Raw genomic sequence first — 21337 nt, 5'->3', positions numbered from 1 at the left:
TTAAACAAATGCCGATGTTACACCAACAACGGATATTCGCGCAGAAAGCAAACAGCTAGGAACATTAATTGTGCCAAACTCGACGTTTTTAGCGAGAAAAAAAGAAAGAAGGTTTGACTTAGCGTTGTCAATTGTCGAATACACACTTGCTAATCAGTCGACAACCTAAACAAATAACGAAAGAGCAAAACTATCCGGCGTTTACGGTCGACCAAACAAAAGACGAATAACGGCGTTTTGCGCTCGATTTTTGTTCCGCATTAGATTAAGACGCGTGACCCTACTACTTAAAAAGCACGCCGCTTCGAACAGTTTGTTAAACCGTGACAAAAACGAATAAAAAACGATATATCACTTGCAAAAAAGAGATTGAGCTATTTACATAACAAAATACGATCAAGAGGTCATACACGGCTAAGGCAGACGCGTATTTACAATCTTATATTAACAGAAATACAGATATTCATAATTTAGCATTTTAAACGAATAATAATCTCAATCAAATGGCATTTTGCTTTCACATTACCGACAATGGAACATAGCCAAAGAAGTGTACGCGTACCACCTTGTTTAGGATCCAGGACTACCTTGGATATGATCATATACGGCTAAATTTCAGTTGTAGTTTGTAAACTGTTTATTAATAAATGACTAAACAATCAATAAACGTAATATTAATAACTTTCTACAAATTCGAAGCTTAATACGACTAATAAACAGAAAATAACTAGTACAGAAATAACCAACTACACCTGCTTTCCAGATATACTAGAAATAACCAATTTACAGTTAGGAACTCAAAGTTAAAAACTTGCGCCAGGTGCTTTTCGCTAGAAACATTTTACAAAACTAGAAGGGAAACATTTAGATTGTTACGTCATGAACATAGAAATTATATCACGTTTCTTCCCGATTACTAAACATAATAATAGTAATCTGTACTTTTAATCAACGTTGCTTCTTAAGCAAAATCACTTTTTTCAAGAACACTTATGCGCAAATTGTAATAAAAAATCGATCAAAGATAAGATCGTTACAAAACACTTTCCTTACTAACATTTTTTTAAATCTTCACATTAAACATTTGAACAATATAAAGATAGTTGAATTTTCGCCTCGTTAACAGTTTTTCATCTGAATAACTTTTCCGAATGCTAATTTAGGGCAAAGAGACAGCTAAACACAACTTTTAGAGTAAAGTATGTAAGTTTTGAAACGCTTAACTCACAAACATTTTTTTAAATCGGTATGTTACATGGCAAAACATCGCTGAGTAACATAAAGATAGATAGCCTAAAGCTAAATATAGAACGACGCTAATTATTAGAGTCACCCAAGGCGTTTAATACAGCATTACGTCACTTACTTTTCTTCCTGAAAATTATGAGGCTTTATTGTTGGTAACCATCCGCGTCAGCATATTTCTCGGTGGGAATTCCCCTGATGTTATTCACCAGGGTTTGTCAATTTGGGATAACTTCACTTTTCTTGTTGACATTACCATTTGTTTCGTAATGTTTCAAGGTTTTTTTCGTATTAATTGTCAAGCTTTTCAAAGATAGAGACAGTTAGGTCAGTTTAAGATTGCCCTAGAGTCACTTTTATATTTTTTACTTTTTAACTGTGGGTAATTGTTAAATTTGTTCGGAAGTGGCTATTTGACCAATTAATTTTTCGGAAATCAATTAAATTACTTTTTGTGTCGATTTTTTTTTTGTTGTTTAATAGCCTGTTCCAATTTGTTTTACCTCTTAATATTTTTTTTTTATTATTTTACATACAAACACATCTTACATGTGAAATTTATTACTAGATCCTGGTTTCAAAAACTATAGTTCGGTAAGCGGACATCTGGTTTGTCGAACTTTCAAAATTTGCACTACTGTAAATCTTTAGCAATAAATCAAATTGTAATTTTGCAGATCCGATAAGGGTACAGTGATGCAAATTTTGAAGTTTGTGGCGAGCTAGGCAAATAGCCACTTCCATACATTATCTGGTATACTTAGTCTGCCTTTATCTTGAAGATTTTATTTTGTGGCTATAGAAGGAACAAAATTAAAGGCTACAGCAAATAAATAATATAAGCATAAAACATGGGGATTAACATTATTTTTTTAATTTAACACTACTGTCTGGATGCCATTATATAAAAAACACAATCCGAGGTGCATGAGGTATTCTGTTTATGGAAGGGTATTACATATATTTCAAAAATATGAAAAATTAGAACCACGGTTGTAAAGTTAATGAAAGCATCCTGCAAGTGTTTTGATTTAGTTCTGGATATACAGTGAGTTACAGGAAGTTTTTTTGTTGTAATTTTTACCTTTTTTCAATGAATCTTTGGACTCTGGCAATTAGAGTTTAATGTGTGTGACCATTTTGAGAAATTCTGTTCTCCATTCTGTTTAAACTGTTGTATTAATATGAATTTGTTAAAAAAATTGTGTTTAGTGTGTATTCCCACGAGTTCTAATTGGTCTTAATGGGAGTTTAATAACTAGAATAAAAATTTGCCACCCTTTTTGTTTAAATTTATTTCATTACAGTTTGGCAAAACAAAAATCAGAAGTGTATTTATACAGATTTTATATATGTAAACAAACAAGAATAATGTGGGAATGTTCGAGGTGTACATTGCTTAATGAAGAGCGACATCAACAATGTGACGCCTGCCACGGACCGCGGATTGTTTCGATGCCTAATGTTCCTATTGAAGACACAATGGAGACGCATCCATCCAACACTGAAAACCCACCCTTAGACCCAAACTCCACCCTAACGCCTTCAGTTGTCCCATTCAACAACGAATACACTTCGCCAAAAAGTATTTTGGTGAATTCTTTACAACCGCAAATCAACTTAATTGAACCTGGTACAAGCGCGACCCCAATGGTCTTAGGTTCGCCGCAACTCGTTAAAAAGAGCCTTTTGAGCCCTGAGGTGATTTCTATGTCCGGTCAGTGCTCCAGCGACATTATATCAGATGAGGATGAAGAAGACATTTACAGCTCTTCTTTAAAGCTTCCCGAGCCTGAAGTCTCGTCCGAAGGAAATAATGTAGCTTCCTCGTCACAAACAAGCGAACGTTTGCCAAACGGAGTTACGATCAGGAATGAGAGCCTTATACCTGCTTCAGGAACCAACGCAGATCTCAATTTTGACGAACATCATTTTCAGGAACCACAAGGTAACATGAAATTTATTTTGTGTCTGCAGAGTAGCAATTCTTTAATTTCTTTTTTTGTTTAGAGGTATTGCTATAAAATTATGTTTAAAGGCTACAAGATTCATTTTTCATAAACTAAATCCTAATGTAAAATAATTGTTTCGCTTCAACATTTTAAATGTGTAGTGGGTATGTTTTTGAATCAGAATCTTGCCAGGCTTCAGACGACAAGCATAATTCTTTGATTTTGTGCACCCTTAAGTTAAATGTTGTGTTCGCCCAACTAATGTATAATCCTTGCCTTATTTAGGCAAAAATCCACAAAGTTTAAACTTCATTTATTGTCCAATTTAATAAAAACTGTTTGCCAAGGTTGCACAATATAGTATGCCTAATAATTGTTAGACAAAAACATTAAAGTTTGCGTAAAGCGCAATTTTTTTTCATTTTGCCCAATTTTCATTGTTTTTCTGGCTGATTCGTTTTAGCCTTGGCCTTTTCAAACATACAGTATACACTTGCCGGCATGTTACACCTTTAAAACACATTCCTAAACTTTGTTATCTTTTTATTGCAATTTAAAACATATGTTTTTGTTATCGAAACAAGTGGCAGGTAGCAGTTCCCAATTACAAATGCATAACCGGGCCAGCAGCAGCATGGGAGCCCAGACATCCACAAAACCGTGGTCGGAGACAGCAATATCCGTGTTTGCACCTGGGTAAGGCATGTAGACATATATATAATATATTTTTCTTGTAATTTTTTGTTTGCATTGAATGTCGTTGCTATTCATGGTTGTTGATTGAACTCTAAACCTGTAATGCAAGATGTTTGCAGACTTTGTACTAAACTATGAAACAGGGCAGATAACTTTTTAGATATAATTTAAAAATAAAGATTGATTTATTAGTTTATGCATGCCCTAAATGAGTTAATTTTAGGATGCATATTACACTACAGGGTTGGTACAAAGTCTTTGAATTGATTTTCAGATTAAAAAGTTTATAAAACAAAACCTGTGTTTTTCTAAAAACTTTAAATAGTCTTTAAATTTATTTTTATATGGGCCGAAAATTTATTTTCGGGACATATCTTGTTTTTGCCGCTATTCTTTTTTGGTTTCCTATGGTATGTTTCAGACCGATTTTTGTCCGAAGCTTTATAGAAAAAGTAGACATCGTAGAATCTTCAAATTTTCAGACATGGCGTAGAGTGGTATGTAGGTGCTTTGTAAAAGTTTATGAGGCTGCACTCCCAGGGGCCTTTGCTTGGGGGGTAAAAACCTGAAATATTGCGTTTTAGCACTTTGTAGCTAACGACAGCCATCTAGCAGCAGAAAAACTTTCATACAGAATTCGTTCATATTCGCTTGCTTTGTCCAGCTTGTGAAGTGACGAAGCGACTTACCGCCTGCTGGGCTTTATTGTCCCGCGCGTGAGACTTTCATTGTGTGAAGTGGCACGTCCAACACTGGGCTCGTGCGACTTGCATTTTAAAAAGAGGCTTCTCTTTAGTAAAATTACTTAATGCTCTTAAGAAATAACTTATTTTACCGCTGCAAATTTAAATGCGAAATTTGGTGGCAACTCTAATAAAACATATCAACACCAGGCCTACACAACTTAAAATTGTGTGTTGATATGTTGGATTGGAGTAACATACTATACAGGTGCAAATAGCAAATATTCTCCAAATACGATTTTTTCAAATATTCTTCAAATCGTATTTCATCATATTGTCGTGGTAATACACAAAGAGGTAAGGCCGTGAATAAAGTTTCACCCAGCGAACAATTAACGGAGGGAATCATTGCGAGTAGAGATGTTCAAAGCAGAATATCGGCGACACATTTATAATGCTTGCTTTAAATGCAGCGTCAGCATTTTTTCGGGCGACCAATTACTTTGCGATAAGCTTCGCCTAATAATCAAGTGTCCGCTGCAAATTTAAATGCGAAATCTTAAGGCAGTGTACGCCTCTCTGTTAGCACCTGTTGTGCATGTTGCTCCAACCAACCTACCAACATCAGGCCTAAACAACTAGCAAAACTTTCGATTTAATAGTTTGCGTATTAGGCACATAATAGAGTGTTTCATATTGTTTAAAACTACAGATTTAAAGTCTGTTTTAACAGTGATTGCTCGGACCAAGCCATGGTAAAAAATTACTGAGTAAAAGTTTGCAAAAGTATAGCAAACCATAGGCGTTAAACCATTTTAAGTCTTTAGGAGAATGATAATATTTGCTTTTCAAACACGTAAGCTGGCCAAAATGTAATAAAATGGCCATACACACTATATACATTGAATCCCTTTCGCATCAAAGGCATAAGTTAAGTGGGGAATTTTTCGGCCCATATCTGTTTTTGCTTGCAGAAACAAGTTAAGGAAAATGAAAAACAAAATATATAATATAAAATACATAATACAAAATATTAAAAATAAAAAGTATTAAATAAAAAAAAAAATGAAAATAGAAATAAAACATAAAAAATGAAAAATGAAAAATGAAAAATAAAAAAATGAAAAATCAAAACAAAAATCAAAAAAAAATAAATAAAAAAAATAAATAATAAAAATAAAAACATTAAAAAATAAAAATATTGAAAAATAAAAATAAATAATTAAGTCAATCAAAAATATTAAAAACAAAAAATGAAAAAAAAAAAATTAAAAATTAAAAAAAAATAACACTAAACCTTGAAAGTATACCCCCTGACAAAATAAACAACAACCGCACCCCCGAGTTTTATTTGTTATTTAAGTGAGGTGTTTGGAAGTGCTGTGATAAAACAATTTTTTATATAATTTGTTATCATGTTAACTGTGGACCACAGTATTTATACTCTTTCGTGTTCAAATTATATTCAAAGCATGACAAGTTGTCTTGAAAACCTTTAATTTTTTCCTAAAAAGTTGTTAAATGCCTTTGATTTTGTTTAATTAAAGTGTTTAGGAGTCATGCAGTTTAAATTATTATTTTTTTTTATCATTTGCTTACTTATCTACAAACTTCCTAAGAATCAAGCTACATTTTATTTCAAATAATATAAAGTCATTGTAACAATATTAAGCAAGTAACCTTTTCAGAAATTTATTTAAAACCTGTAAACTAAAAATCTTTTATTTACAGATGGACATGTTCTGCTTGTACTTTGGACAATACGTCAGACTCAACGGTCTGCTCAGCGTGTTCTTACCCTCGCCCACAAACCCCTGGTGCTACAAGCCAAAATCAAAGTATTTTGAGTTTTATTTTGTTGTGGTTTAGGTTACTGCCATATAGTGGTACATTGTTGCATTTCTGGTGAATATATTTCTGTTTTTGTATTTTCGGTATTTCTCTTGATCTGTCACTATAGTTTGTAGTCAGTCTTAGTTTTTTCTTTAGAGTTCTGATTGTAATATGACTCTCTAATACCTTTAAGATTAACTAACTCATTTTTTTCCAATTGCTACAAAAATATACATATATTTTTTTTTCTATTGATTTTTGTGCTACAACCAACAAACTTATCTGACAAATAAACTTTATTATCAATAAATTAAACAAAAAATTAAAAAATATTCCCTTTTTGTGCTATAGGTTTAGTTTTATAGTTAGCACATACTAATGTTCTTGCTCATATTGGAAATCTTATTCTTGCGTTTGTAGACAAACTCCTTATCTAAGCAACTTCTTTTTTTCATACCAGTTTCATTCTTTCTGCCCAGATTTACCTAATTGGCATATTAATCACTCTACATACTACAAAAGGCTGTATGTATTGTTTCAGTCATTCTACTTAGCTAATCTAAGATAATCCTTTCCACCGGCATATGTCAGTTTACTTAGTTACCAAATTAACAATGTATTTTTTTCCTTTCAATTGACCATAATTTTTTCTACCCACAAACATATATATATACATGCTTTGGTAATTGCAGATCAGTCATTTACTGCGTCTACAAACCTACAGCCACATCCTGCCTTTAGAGACAGCGATAATAGGGTGAGTGTTGATACGTTTTAATTGTGTTTAGGGTTATGCATGTTGTTATTTATGTGTTATTATCTAAGGACAGTTTGCTTTAGCAGGGTGTCCACAAAGTTTTTGTATATATTGGTGTCTTGGTTGGTGTTGAAATTGATTTGTCTATCATTTAGTCTTTAAAAAATCGTATGTTTTTGTCTGACAGGCTTTAAATAGTTTGTTGATATGATGCACACATTATATATGTGTTCAGAAAGTGCAAATATAAAACAATATTTAAAACTATCTGATATTTTGTTGGCATTTATACTGTTTTGTTTTATTTCAAGAGAGTGTACATCAACCTTTAAATTTTTATTTAATTGACTCAGATTTCATTTTATAAAACTGTGTGGCTGCCCTGTTTAGTATTTATGTTCACTAGCACTACCTTGATGGTTTAAAAATGCAAATGTTACCAATGATTAGTTCTGTTGTATGAATGACCTGTAATACTAAGCAACAACAAAACGTTAAAGCTTATATATTGTGTTTGGAACTTGAATACATATATATGGTTAATTTATATGTATCATTTTAATTCTCTAAAAGCAGTCTATCTTTTCGGCAATACTTCAGAGGAAATATTAACACTTGTTTCTGTAGCAATTTTAATCTTTTGTTTATCGGTGAATGTTGAGGCCATTTTGAAAAATCTCTATTTTTTCTCTGTTCTCCCAGTGTTCAAGCATGGAAGACCACAGAAAAGAAAGTGAAAGACAAACATTGGACTTGGTTGCAAGTATCAAACTGTATTGCCAAACTGTAAGTTAACGACCACGTATAACTGCCTAAAGTTGTGAAGTTTATGGGATTGTTTAAAAAGAATCATAAAGGTTTAACACAGTTAATTTAACTAACTTTTTTAACTAAATTTTGGCCTAACTTTTTTTAGATAATTTTTTTAGGTCTTTTCACACCCTTGTAATTCTTATCAAAACAGAAAATTAATCAACAACTACCACTGCTAGACCACATCAAAGAACACTACAAAAAAAAAAACATTATACACTTTTTATTTTAAACTAATTTGCTTAATTTATGTCAAAATATTTGTTGCAACATGTATTTTCACGTAATATTCGTATTTCAACTTCAAGTAACAGTTATTTTGTTAAAATAAGTTATAAAAAAAGAAAGGCATAATAATGCCGTCGAATTATATCACGATATTCACGATACTTTTTGTTTGAAATATCAGGGGTCGGTATCGGATTAAAATGGCAAGTATCGGACATCGCTAGTTGCAAGTTGGGTTCGCAATTTCAATACGTTGCTTTATAAGCCGTCTTATTCGTGACAGCAAACCCGATTGTTTGCAGAACAACGAAGCGTTCGTCAAGTGTGCGCGAAACTTTTTGTAATTTTGGAAAATAGGTTATTTCTCTTACCAAGGCATACAGTCACGTATTACCAATAGACATACAGTATTTTGGACTTAAATACTCACTATCCATTACAAATTAATAATTTTGAGGCACTTACATACAGTTTGCCGTGTGTTAAGGGCGACTGTAAAGTCACTCTATTGTTGTTCTGTTAAAAGTGTGCCGCAAAATATTTAAGATTATTTTAGTGTGCCGCAAGCCAAAAAAGTTTGGGAACCACTACGTTAAGCCGTCTTATTCGTGACAGTAGACCCCAGCGAGCGTCTTTTATTGCAGAACAACGAAGCGTTCGTCGACCCCGAGTTTACACCTTCACCCAACTCCCTGATGTTTCCATCCAGCCAACGCAACGCCAAGTTTACTTGCAGATGGAAAAGACCAAGTGAAGTGAGTGGGACTCAATAATCATATTTAAAATACCTTAAAGTGATACATTAAATGGAAGATACACGCACTTATGTGTTTATCAACTGTGATCTAGCCCTTTTGAAGCTACTTTTTGACCAACGATTACGGCTTACTTATTATAGTATACAAAACTGAGACAAATAACCCAATTTTATTTAAAAATACGTAATGAGAACACCTATTTTCACCCAAAATGATTTGATTGAATAACTTCAGTTCAAGTCAAGTCAGTTTTTAACTAGAAAACAACAAAACGCCCTTGGAATCTTTGGATATATTTAACCAAAGGGAAAAACGCAGCTCGAAATTCGTTGTGTAATATCTCCGGAAGTAAACAAGATATCGAGCAGAAATTTTTACACATTACTTAAAGCAACCAAAGCTAGCCAGCAATCAGACTTTTTTTTTTAACATTAAAATATTAATATTTATATTTATGAATATTAATATTCAGTCATATTCGGCCTTAAATTTAAAATGTGCCCTAAGTGACTTACATAGGGTGATATCTACGATTCTATTCTTCAAAATGAAATATGACTCAACCCCCAATTATTCAGGGAGGTTATTAATATTCCTTTAAAAATTCATAAACGTCGATAATTTCAAATTCGGCTGAAAAGCAAAAGTCCCATAACTCGAGAAATAAAGAAGATTTTCAGTCAAAATTTGTACACATCACTCAAAGCAACCTAAGTTAGCCAGCAATCAGACTTTTAAAAAAAAAAACTTACTTCCCTTTAGTTATTATATATATATGAATATGAAGTTTGGACGTTTTTTCACAGCAGCTTGGAAACCTAAAAAACACAATAATGGTGTTTTCTGATTGCCTCTAAATGCAGATAAAGCACGACACGAGCGAGCCTTGGACCGTATTCCGGCGAAACCCGCGTCCCTCCGACATCAAGCAAGGAATACTGGGAAACTGCTGGTGGGTGGAATTTAACATGGCGTCCCTTAAGGAAAACGAGTAGTTAGTAGTTTATTTTCATTTTTGGTTCAATAAGTTAAGTTCAAGTCATCTCATTTTTTTAAAGGCTTAGCGTAAGTTAGGTGATTTTGACCAGACTCAAACCAAGTAATATTGACCAAAGACTCAATTCGAGCCATTGGGTTTAAGATGGTGTTCTTTAAGACAGTGGGCGGCAATCCCGGGTTCGGGACTCGGTGCCAGTCTGCGAAAAAGTTTGTTACCGGTCCTAAGGTCTACGTTAGGCCTGTACTTGTAGTTCCTGTCTTTTGTACTTTCCGTATTGCTATTAAATTAGGTTTTACTATGACGTAGTTTTGTTGTCGTATTAGATTCTTCAGGACTTAACAAAACATTTCTTGTTTTGGGGGGGGCTGGGTCCGTGTTACAATTTCTGTTTAAAAGCTGTTCGCGATGCAAAAAAGGCTGCCGACCCTGCCTTAAGAGATTGAGTAGTGCATAAGTTTTCGCACACACGATTGCAAGTCTTCCGCAAATATGTAAACACTAGGGATGTCCGATAATACTGGAGCAGATACCCGATGCCAAGTGGAAGTATCGGCACTCATCCGATACTGGGGTTATCGGTGCCGGCAAAATTGCTTTACTTGAAAAAACTGAGACAAATAAGCAACCCGATTTTTTTTTTAATTATTTGAGAAACCCCCTATTTTCACCCCAAGGTATTGGATTTAATAAGGTCAAGTCATTTTGACTGAAATACTTTGGTTAAGTCAAGATATTTTGACTAAAAGACGAGACAAGTCCAATCGAGCCCTCCAAGTCATAAGTCATTACAACACCTCGTTAAATACAACCCCTCCTTATTAAAGTAGATTTTTCAGCGGACTAGCGGTGCTAATAATAGCTCAAATCAAGTCATTTTGACGGAAAAACCTAAGTGGGTCATTTAAAGACAGTGACTTAAATGTACTCAATTCAAGTCATCAATGAATAAATCATTATAATACTGCTAATTTAATCAGATGCACCACATCGTTACACCCCTCTTTATTCAACCAGATTTTTAGCGGACTAGCGGTTCTGTCAGAGCGATCTGAGCCGCGCAAACGCGTCATGACTGACGTCAAGTCTAGTCATTTTAACCAGAATACTAAAGTCAAGTCATATTGACCAAATGACTTAGGTCAAGTTATTTAAAAACATTGACTTAAGTACACTCAAGTCAAGTCAAGTCATAAGTCATTACAACAATGCTAATGAGTTGCACCACGTCGTTAAACACACACCTATTTAATTCAGGTTTCTCAGCGGACTAGCGGTACTGATAATAACTCCCGTCAAGTCATTTTGACCAAAAGACTCAAATCAAGTCAAGACATTTTAACCAAAATAGTTAAGTCAAATCATTGTGACCAAAAGACTCAAATCAAGTCAAGACATTTTAACCAAAATAGTTAAGTCAAATCATTGTGACCAAAATGCTCAAATCAAGTTAAGTCGTTTTGACCAAAGAAGTCACTACAACACTGCTAATATAATTAGATTAAACACCTTATTAAAGTAGATTTCTCAGCGGACTAGCGGTGCTGATAATAGCTCAAATAAAGTCATTTTGACCAAAAGACGTAAGTGAGTCATTTAAAAGCAGTGACTTGCACCTAAATCAAGCCATCATTGACTAATTCGTTATAACACTGCTAATTAATTGCAGCACGTCGTTAAACACACACCCTCCTTATCAATCCAGGTTTCTCAGCGGGCTAGCGGTTCTAGCCGAGCGATCTGAGCTGCTCAAACGCGTCATGATCACGAAGGAGGGAAACCGTGAGGGCGTGTACGTTGTGCGTCTGTGCAAACAGGGGGTATGGCACACCGTATTCGTCGACGATCTGCTGCCCTGCGATGCCAACGACCAGCTGCTCTACTCACAGGTACGTCTCGATTTGCCCAGAGGTGCTCAACCGGGCAGAAATTCAAAAAAAAAGCAGACAAAAATGAATTTTGAAACCTGTACAGAAATAACATGTTTTAATCGTTTCGAATAATGTGTTATTCGTTATGTTTGCTAAAATATGCTACATAATACCTATACTTATCTATGGGTTTCGATAATATTAATAATCATTGCCTAACTACAACTTCCAGCCATTATCTTGGGTTTATTCAAAACTGTCACAAAAAGCTGCCTACTTCTGTATAAGTTTTGATATTCATTCTACGTCTTACTACATCCCCCAGTCTTCAGTCATTATCTTAAGATTTATAAAAAAATGTTTGCTAAATGTTGCCTACTTCTATAAAGACTTTGATATTCATTCTACGTCTTGCAACAACCTTCAGTCATTATCTTAGGATTATTCGAAACGTTCACAAAATGCTACCTATATATACTTCTGTATGTGCTTTGATATTTATTCTTCGTCTAACTACAACCTCCAGCTATTATCTTAAGATTATTGAAAACGTTTACAAATAGCTAGGTATAGGTTTTAATATTCATTCTACGTTTAACTACAACTTTCAGTCATGAAGTTCTGTTCCAAAAATACCGAAATTAATTGTTTTTCATTCCAGTCGAAACGAGGCCAGTTGTGGGTTCCCCTGATAGAAAAGGCGCTCGCCAAGTTACACGGGTGCTACGAAGCATTACAGGCCGGACGATCAATCGAGGGACTTTCCACATTGACCGGAGCGCCCTGCGAAAGCCTGTCCCTGATCAAAAGCAGTAAGTAACTTTTCAATTAGTTGCTTTTTATTTTTTGGTATACTGCAGTTATGCGTTTGGAGAATTTGAATCTCATACATAACGGTTCGCCTAAAATTTGGTTAAAGAATGGAATACGCCTTGTTTTCTGATTCAGATTTCTATTTCAGAGTCCAAACATTAAATCTAGCGGTTCTCCATCTTGGTGTATTTTCTTGGCCATTTTGGATCAATATTGCCTGAAAAATTTGAAAAAGGACACGATAAAACGATGCATCTACCGCCTAGGGTTGAAAAAAAAATACAAAATAGCAGGGTTAAAACCAAAACAGCGTCCATTTGAAACGACCCAAGTTGGTAAAAGAAACAAAAAGCACGTTTAAAAACAAAACCGCGGCCATTTAAACTTACTAGGGCTGCATAGAAGCGAAAAGTCTATTTAAACATTTGCAGAGCGGCCAGTTAAACTTGCGGGTCATGAAAATGAGAACGAAACACAACGAAAAGTGCACTCGCAAAAAATAAAAAGTTTTAAACCTTTAATCACTTTGATTTGCATAACGAAAAGTCTTGGAATTCGTTTCATCTGTCAATCTCTTTAATGATGCAATCAAGGCAGGCTAGAAAAACAATTATCTGCAGTGAGGTTCGAACTCACGACCTCCGGTCATACCGAGATCGTTGCTCTGCCAACTGAGCTACACAGATTCAGAGTGGGGCAAGTCGAGAAGCAACCATAGGACAATGCTTGCTACATTCTGTTAGTACAAGCAACTTCATATTGAAGGGGCTCTACAGTACCATATTTTGCGTTCGGTCTACTATTAATGCGTAAGCCCTAATCCTTGGTCACAAAGCAGCTTCGAAAGGGTTAGGTAACAGCTGTTGTACACATATGTGTGTGCAAAACTGTGCATCTTTCATTGAATTGACTCGGAACTGTAGATCCGGTTTCATATGTAGTTGTTGCATACGAACAGGATGCAGCAAGCATTGGCGTATGGCCGATTTAAGCCGTAATGGTTGGTGAAAAAGCGGATTTAGAAGGCTAAATCACAGTTGTTGAACACATATGTGTGTGTATCTTTCATTGTCTATAAAGGTTTTTGCACCTATTTTATAAAAATGAATGGCATTCCCGCTGAACTACTGTTCAATTCATCAGGCAACTCTTCTGAAGCTGGCGTCGAAATACCGATGATTTGGGCCAAGTTGTTGAGCTGCTGCGAGGCCGGTTACCTAATGGGCGCTTCTTGCGGAGCCGGCAACATGGAAATTGATGAGAATGAGTACAACGCCAAGGGTCTGAGGCCCAGACACGCCTACAGTGTTCTCAACATAACGGAGGAGCGTCTTTCCGGCGGTAGCGGTGTTGTGAGGTAACAATGGCCAGAGTTCTAGAACGTTCGGCATTCACGATTTTTTTTTGAAAGTCAACTTACAGATTGGTTTGAAATAAATCCATTCACGCAAAAGGCGATATGTATAGAACATCATGTTGAATATGAATAAAGAGTTATTCAAAACGTTCAAAACGTAACCTACTTCTGTATGGGCTTTGATATTCGTATTACGTCTTACTGCAACCTCCAACTGTTATGCTACAAAGCGATATGTTTACTTAGGGCATTTCTGTTCAATTAGTCCATAAATGCCGGCAATATTCGAATGTTATTCATGCACCCTATGCATTCCGGCCATTTTCGGTAGGATTAAATTTTACCCCTGTTTCCGTTTTCAACTTGGATGTTTTTCGCTAGATGTAGTAGAAGTTGAAAGGTCATATGGAAGTAGGTAATAGTTTTGTGAACGTTTGGAATAACTTGGTTTTCATTTTCAACATCTAAAAAGAAAAACTTGTTGGAAAATGGAATAAAGAGCAATTCAAAACATAGATAAAAATGATATCTATAATATGCCCTTTGGTATTTTCTACAACCTCATTTATTTTTTTTTTTGATTTTTTTTTTTTGATTTTTTTTTTCAGAAAAAAAAATGCTTGCTAATTAAGACTAAATATTAATTATTAATTGTTAATTTGTCGCCAATTTTCAGTGGAAGCACATTTTACCCCTATTTTGCCATTTTTACCCCAGGTTGGTGCAGCTGCGAAACCCCTGGGGTATTTTCTCCTGGATGGGTGACTGGTCGGATCAGTCCCATCGCTGGAGGGAAAACCCCGCACTCGAGAGGAGGCTCAACCCCAATCGGGGTGAAGATGGGACTTTCTGGATGACAATCGAGGACATGGTCAAGTATGGACCCTTAAAAGGCCCCTTTTTTGATAAAAACAAACGCCATTTTGTTTGAGTATTAATTTAACACTGGAGTTTGTGGACAAGTTTTAGGGAGTTTCGTGAAGGCCTTTGTAAAATCTTAGAGCATAATTTTTAAAAAAAATAAGGTTTTCTTTTTTTCAGTTAGAAGAGTGTATGACTGAAAAAAACGCTTTGACGCTTTTCAGCTCCAATGTATTTACATTGCATTTCAGTTTTACGTTTTATTTAAAAAAAAAAAAAATTTTTTAACAAATTGCTTTGGTCAGATTAGGACGTCATCTCTAAAAAAATTCAAATGCTTTTTTTAGGGATCCGCATGAAAAACATTTTTTTTAACCCCTGGTATACCATTTAAAACAATTTTGATTTGAAGAGTTGTTTAATGAACAAAAATGTGTCCTAAAATATGGATTTACTAAAATAAAGCGTTGTCTATAAAAAATATAATTTCTGCCGTAATCACTAAAAAACATTCCCTTCAATTTGACATCATTGCCGTTATTTAATGGCACACCCTAGTCCAAACTATTTAATTGTTTTACCATTTACTTACGATAATCTCGCTCAGTAAAAACACGTTATTTCCAGGTAAAGATTCACTCTCCCAACCAAGTATCGAACCAGTAGCGAAATTGCCCCTTGGAATGGGGTATGGACTCCGATCCGATATTATCGGACAACCCTAGTCAAAAACTATTTATTTATTTTTTACCATTTACTTACGATAAGCTCGCCCAGCAAAAAACACGTTTTTTCCAGGTACTTCGACAGCGTGGACATCTGCAAAACCTTTAGTCGAGACTGGAACGAGATTCGACAGAGCGGGACTTTCCCCGGCTCAGCGGCGCCCCCTCTGGCCGCCTACTGCCTCGAGGTTTTAGAAAATTGCGAAATCGAGTTTGGGCTCTTTCAGCAGATTGCCAGGTGAAACTTCTTCAAAGCTGCCACAGAGTGGTTAAGGCCTGTTTTTTTAAGTCTTTGAATTGATTTGCGCATTGAAAAGTCTTAGTCTTTGAATTGGTTTTATGTGCAGCTTAAGTTATTTGTTGAGTTGAGACAGTCTTTCGGTTTGGAAATGTCTTTTTTTTCGTAGAAGTCTGTAGCATCGCTTTGTAATGGGTTTAACATATTTTTTTTTTTTTTTACACCAAATGCAACCGCACACCAACCTAAAAAGCGTATATCGAGTAAAAAACATGTTAAAACAAGTTGGGCCGTTCTAACGATAGAACTATTAGGTTAAACAAAAACCTTTTAGTAAAGAAACTAACTGATGGCTATTTTCGCTATACTGTAGAACTCAGGAAGGTTCAAGCCACCACCCCGTGGACACCTGCATATGCGTGCTCCGGTCAAACCCAACCAGCGATGGCAAGTACACCGTCGGAAGACTGATGGCCTGCGCAAGAAGACAGGTACCGAAGAGAGAAAAGCACTTTTGCTGTATGGCAACTGGCAAGCCAACTTAATCGTCTCTTTCAAATTTAGCTTCGTTTGATTTCAAGTTGAAAACGAAACAAAAACGAACGTAACTTTTGCTTAGGCCAGAAAAATAACTATAAAAAATTGGCAAAATAAAAAAAATGCAATAGCAATGATTTTCAGGTTATTATGCTTATGCCAATCTTTTTAACTAATTTGGTATCGGACGAGTGCATGTACTGTTAAAAAAAAACACTTTTTTGTCGAATTTTAGTGGAGACCCTGGAATTGTTAGATTGCGTCTAAAAACCCCACAAACCAAATCTGAGCAAGTTTGGTTCATTATTAACCGTGCTACGTCAATTGAAAAATTCAGATTAAGGTCATTCACAATTTTTTTTCTCACAATTTTTGCTTGCAATGGATAAATAAACCTGTTTTACAAGTAGTTTAAAATTCAACAAAAAAAGTGTTTTTTGAACAACCCTTATATACAACAACGTCTTGTATTTTAGGTGAAGAAGCACCTCTCGTGCGGATGTTTTCTCGAGGCGGGGACCTACATGGTCGTTTGTCTGGCCTTTAACCACTGGATGGCAGGCTTCGGCGCCCCCGGTAATGTTGCAAAATAATTTTTTTGTAAAAAAATGTCAGTGTAATGAATGAAAAACGATGTTCTTTAATTTGGTTTCTCGTTGCGTGAAACTTACAGGAAGAGATAAGTACCAAGTTTTTGAAGCTGTGATCAAAAGGCACACTGAAAAAGAGTTAGATTCCTTGTCGAAGACATGTCACTGTAATAATTTCATTAGGAATTAGGCAGTTTGCATTCATTGCCACACCTTTAGAATATATACAGTTAACACCTATCTAATACCGAAAAAATCACCTGACCAAACCGCTTTTTTAATTTAATTAGGACACAACTGCTATAGAAAAAGAGGCGAGATAAAATGCATGTTAGAAAGCGACGATAAGCTGCGAGGCATTAAAATACAGCTGGGTAGTAGGGACTTAGTTGCACAGGGTTTCAATGGAGCCCGGTCCACTTACAGAGAAGTTCCTTATATTAAAACCTCTTGCGACCTTTTGCAATCCGTAAAAACTCAGCAGCGACACCTAGCGCGCTTTCTAACCCGCTTCATTTGTCCGCTAGCAAGCGTCGGAGAGCTGGACGTGGTGCTACCGAAGTACGTGCTTGCTGTTCACAGCAGCAGGCTGATCACCTTCGCTCCGTGTTTAACCCAAGGCTTATTGGCCGATGTCGTCATACAACTGGCTATGAAGGAAGGCGAAGAAAATAACGTGAGTTAAACGAAATCAGATAGACTTAAAAAAACTAGGTTGTGGTTCTGTTAGCTATTTTTTTATTATTATTAAATAGGAATTGAAGTTAGATCATTTCTGTTTTTGTCAAATTTGCTGGAAACTAAAATTAGACATTTTTATCAAATTAGATTGAAATTGCAAGCGCATAGCATTTTTAAAACGCCGATTCGATTAGGTTTTAGGGTTAAAATGCATTTCCGTTTTTTAATTAGATCAGAATTAAAATAAGAGTATTTCCATTTTATTTAATTAGATTAGAATTATGAACATAGCATTTTGATAAAACTAGATTTCGATTAAGATAGAATAGAATTACATTTTATAAGCTTTTACAATTTAGATTAGGATTAGAACTAGTCGCATTTTGTTCTTATTCTTGAATTAGAACAATGGAATAATCCTATTCCGAGCAAAAGTCTTGATTGTTTTCATTAGTGTATTACAGATAAATCATCTGCTGTTTGCCATTGTTTAAAGTTCGCCAGATTTTAATTTTGGTTTCTATTTTGTATTGATAGATATACTTCTAGTTGCTATTCGAGTTGCCTTTATTTGCTGTAAATTTGCGTTCTTCGTTGTTCCTTTGTCACTGTGTTCGCATTTAAAGCAACGAATAAACGGTTATCTTATCTTGAATTGTTCAGGTGCGCGAGGGAGTGACGTGCTACTTTCTGACCCGTGGCTGGGCCGGTTTTATCGTGGTGGCCGAGAACCGAAATCCTCGCTATTCTTTCCACGTCAAGTGCGACTGCGGAAGCCCGGAAAACGTGGTTTCGACCAGGAACGCTTTCCGCACCATGGATTCTGTCCCGCCGCTGCATAGGTAAGCCAAAAAAATCTTATACAATACATCTATCCCTAATGACATCCTCGTGCCTTGTGTACATAGCCCACACATACATTTCTAACCCCTTATCCCTCACACCCTTTTCTACACAGGCAAGTCCTGATCGTTTTGAGCCAGCTCGACAACAACCAGGGCTTCCGTATACTGCACAAGCTCACGCACCGACACTCGGCCAGCAAGGACCTGGGCGACTGGCTGCCAGGCGTTATCAACGAACCACCTCACGACCCCGCCGTAATCGACCTACATCGGCCGCGTCCGCTCTAACCGAATCCCGCCAAACGCAAGACGAATCCTGATGTAGGCGCTTCTGGTTGAGAAGTTGGTCCATTGGTAGGCCGGAGATTGGCGTTTCAGCATTGAAGTGCCCTTTGGGGAGAGTTGAAGATGGCGTGAGACAGTGTTTGCCGCCAAACTGCTCTGCGAAGTCTAACTCCGGACTCGACGGAGTCGGTTTGTTTTGCTGGAGTTGAGTCGACTACCCTAGCCCGACGTGCGCATGCGCCCTACGAAAAATAACGTTGCGGACCCCTAAATCCTAAAACCAAACAGGTTGTTTCCTATCACCTTCGTATAGTGCAGTGGTTCTTAAACTTTTTTCAAAGCCGGGCCCGAGCAGGTCTGTGAAGTCTAACTCGGGACTCGACGGAGTTGGTTTGTTTTGCTGGAGTCGGACTCGGGACTCGAGTAAGACAACGTTAGACTATGCTAGTCCGACGTGCACATGCGCAGTAGCAAATTTCGAAACTAATGGTTGTGCCGCCAATTGTAAATTGTATAAAAGTGAAATTGCACAGAGTGGAATATTTTTAACCATGCATTGTGAGTGGATGAGTCATGACACCCCTATGTGTGGATTGCTTAATGACCACATAGTTTTAGTTTTCCAAGTGGCTGAAATAAATGCTGTAGAGTCGGAGTCGGACTCGGGACTCGACAAAATGGCACATTTAGTCGGACTCGGGGCTCAAGTTTATTTATTTTTTGGCCGGAGTCAGTCTCGAGTTGTTTTTAACCGACTTATTTCTCTACTGTTACTGTGATAAAGTGTGATCTGAAAGACCTCCTTTTTTGTGTTTTGCTTATATTTTAAACTTTATTTTACTTTCTACCTATAACCTTTTACCCGTTCGAGGGCCCGGTAAATTAATCGTTGACAAAAAAGTGCGAAAATAAAATAAAAACACTTCTCTCATCTTTTTGAATAATTAAAACTTCGCAACTTTTTAGTGGACCGCTTTGCGATTATGGCGATTATTGCTCACACAATTTCATTTTTCATTTAAAAGTGTCTTGCTTAAACTGTATTTTTGTTTATCGAATTAATTTACTGTATAGATTTATCCTGTTTTAAGTATTCAATTCCCAATAGGTTTATATCAGAATTAAAACCGTCAAAAAATCATTTTAAAAGCTACTGTTTTAACGCGAAGGGTTGCTCCTGATTTGCATATACGTGTTACAACTTTGCATAAGTTCTTGTCGATGTTATAAAATATTTATAGCGCTCGCTGTAAGTTAGTTTATTAGGTGTAACATCAGCATTTTGGGGGTGACAAATTACGATTTGTACGCCTTGCATTTTTCGTTCTATAGTTGCACAAATGTTTGGTTAAATTTACATATTTATTGCCAATTTTAAACAGATTTATTTCAATGCGTACGACAAAAAAGTGAATAAATCCTAATGGCTTTTTGTTATCCATTGCCTTATTTGGTGTTGCTTTACAAAAGCAAACTTTTCTTGGGTAATGCAAACCGCAGAACATAACGCTTTTCAACAGCAAAACCATTACTAAAAATGCCAACTGAAAAGTGTAAACTTTACCCTATTAGGGTCCGATGCTGGCTCAGTCAACAGCCAAGAATGTGGACTGCGGTGTAACCTTAGCACATCTGCAACCAAGCAAAGTGGCTTTAATCAAGTTCCTTTGCATTACAAAATGCAGCCGAGTGTTGTCAAGCATGGCACGCTTAGAGCTATTTCACCGTGTTTAGGTTTTTTGTGATCTGTTAAAATCACACAGCCTGTTAGCACTTTGGTTCTGCTTAAAATGCATCCTGAAATGCTTGGTTGCAAAATGCCGAAACGAGCAGTTCAGGTTAAAATACTTCAACTTTTGACCTAGATTCTAGAACAGGGGTTACCAAACCACGTCCCGCGTGTCAGATCTACCACACAGAGTTAATTTGTTGATTTTACCAGCCGCCATCTTTTTCCCTAATGAAAATAAAGTACAGTAGAAAAGTTGCCGGATGCAAATCCAAACGAATTTTTAAAAAATTTTAAATTGAACGACAATTCATTAAAACACAGCACATTTTTTTTGCAGAGTTCTTTATATTTCCTTTGTTCAACGTTAATCTAGTTAATAAATGTTCAACAGAAAATTTGTACCCGGCCCGCGATTGTAAACCTGTACAACACTCTGGCTCTTTGTAAAAAAAGTTTGCTGACTCCCTGTTCTAGATGGAAAGCAAGCGAATGTATTGCAAAAGCGTTTTGCAAAGTAAATATCGGTGAATTTGCTTAACTTTGTTCACACTTTTGTGTTGTTGTCGATTTCAAGTCTTAATGTTGACACTTTGTTTCGTGCCTAACGTCGATATGACAACGCTACGGGTTTTGTGTTTTTTTGTTATCTGACTTGCCTTCGTATTGTTTCCATTCTATGCACTGTCGTTTTTGCTTTGTCAGTTGCAATAAAAATAAAACAACAGCCAAAAATTTCCTTTGTATTAATCTGAACACATTTAGAAAACAATCATATTGGTAATATATAAAAGAAGTTTTAGAAATTTCAAACGTTTCACATTTGATGATAAAAATTAGGTT

General features: G+C 35.9%; 1 protein-coding gene across 1 annotated transcript; it reads left to right on the top strand.

Annotated features, from left to right (window-relative positions):
- Nucleotides 1-2727: 2727 nt before the first annotated feature.
- On the top strand, nt 2728-21148 carry LOC146136965 (calpain-15-like). The gene is made up of 15 exons (XM_083396298.1): nt 2728-3193; nt 7102-7166; nt 7869-7952; nt 8852-8962; nt 9829-9917; nt 11668-11851; nt 12495-12645; nt 13790-14003; nt 14721-14879; nt 15663-15827; nt 16201-16318; nt 16841-16940; nt 17482-17630; nt 18299-18477; nt 18594-21148. The coding sequence occupies exons 1-15, from the start codon at nt 2728-2730 to the stop codon at nt 18766-18768; spliced, it is 2409 nt and encodes an 802-aa protein (XP_083252424.1). The 3' UTR covers nt 18769-21148.
- Nucleotides 21149-21337: the final 189 nt, after the last annotated feature.

This window comes from Ascidiella aspersa, chromosome 8, assembly GCF_963924565.1.
Source record: "Ascidiella aspersa chromosome 8, kaAscAspe10.2, whole genome shotgun sequence".
Lineage (NCBI taxonomy): Eukaryota > Metazoa > Chordata > Ascidiacea > Phlebobranchia > Ascidiidae > Ascidiella > Ascidiella aspersa.
This window is presented reverse-complemented; position numbering and strand designations above follow the sequence as displayed.

What these genes read in the sequence shown, in the direction of transcription:
- LOC146136965 (XM_083396298.1), top strand. Translation starts at nt 2,728, where the DNA reads ATGGAGACGCATCCATCCAACACTGAAAACCCACCCTTAGACCCAAAC. An exon ending in TCATTTTCAGGAACCACAAG is followed by an intron (nt 3,194 to 7,101) that starts GTAACATGAAAT and finishes TGGTAATTGCAG; the next exon opens with ATCAGTCATTTACTGCGTCT. An exon ending in TCAAACTGTATTGCCAAACT is followed by an intron (nt 7,953 to 8,851) that starts GTAAGTTAACGA and finishes CTTTTATTGCAG; the next exon opens with AACAACGAAGCGTTCGTCGA.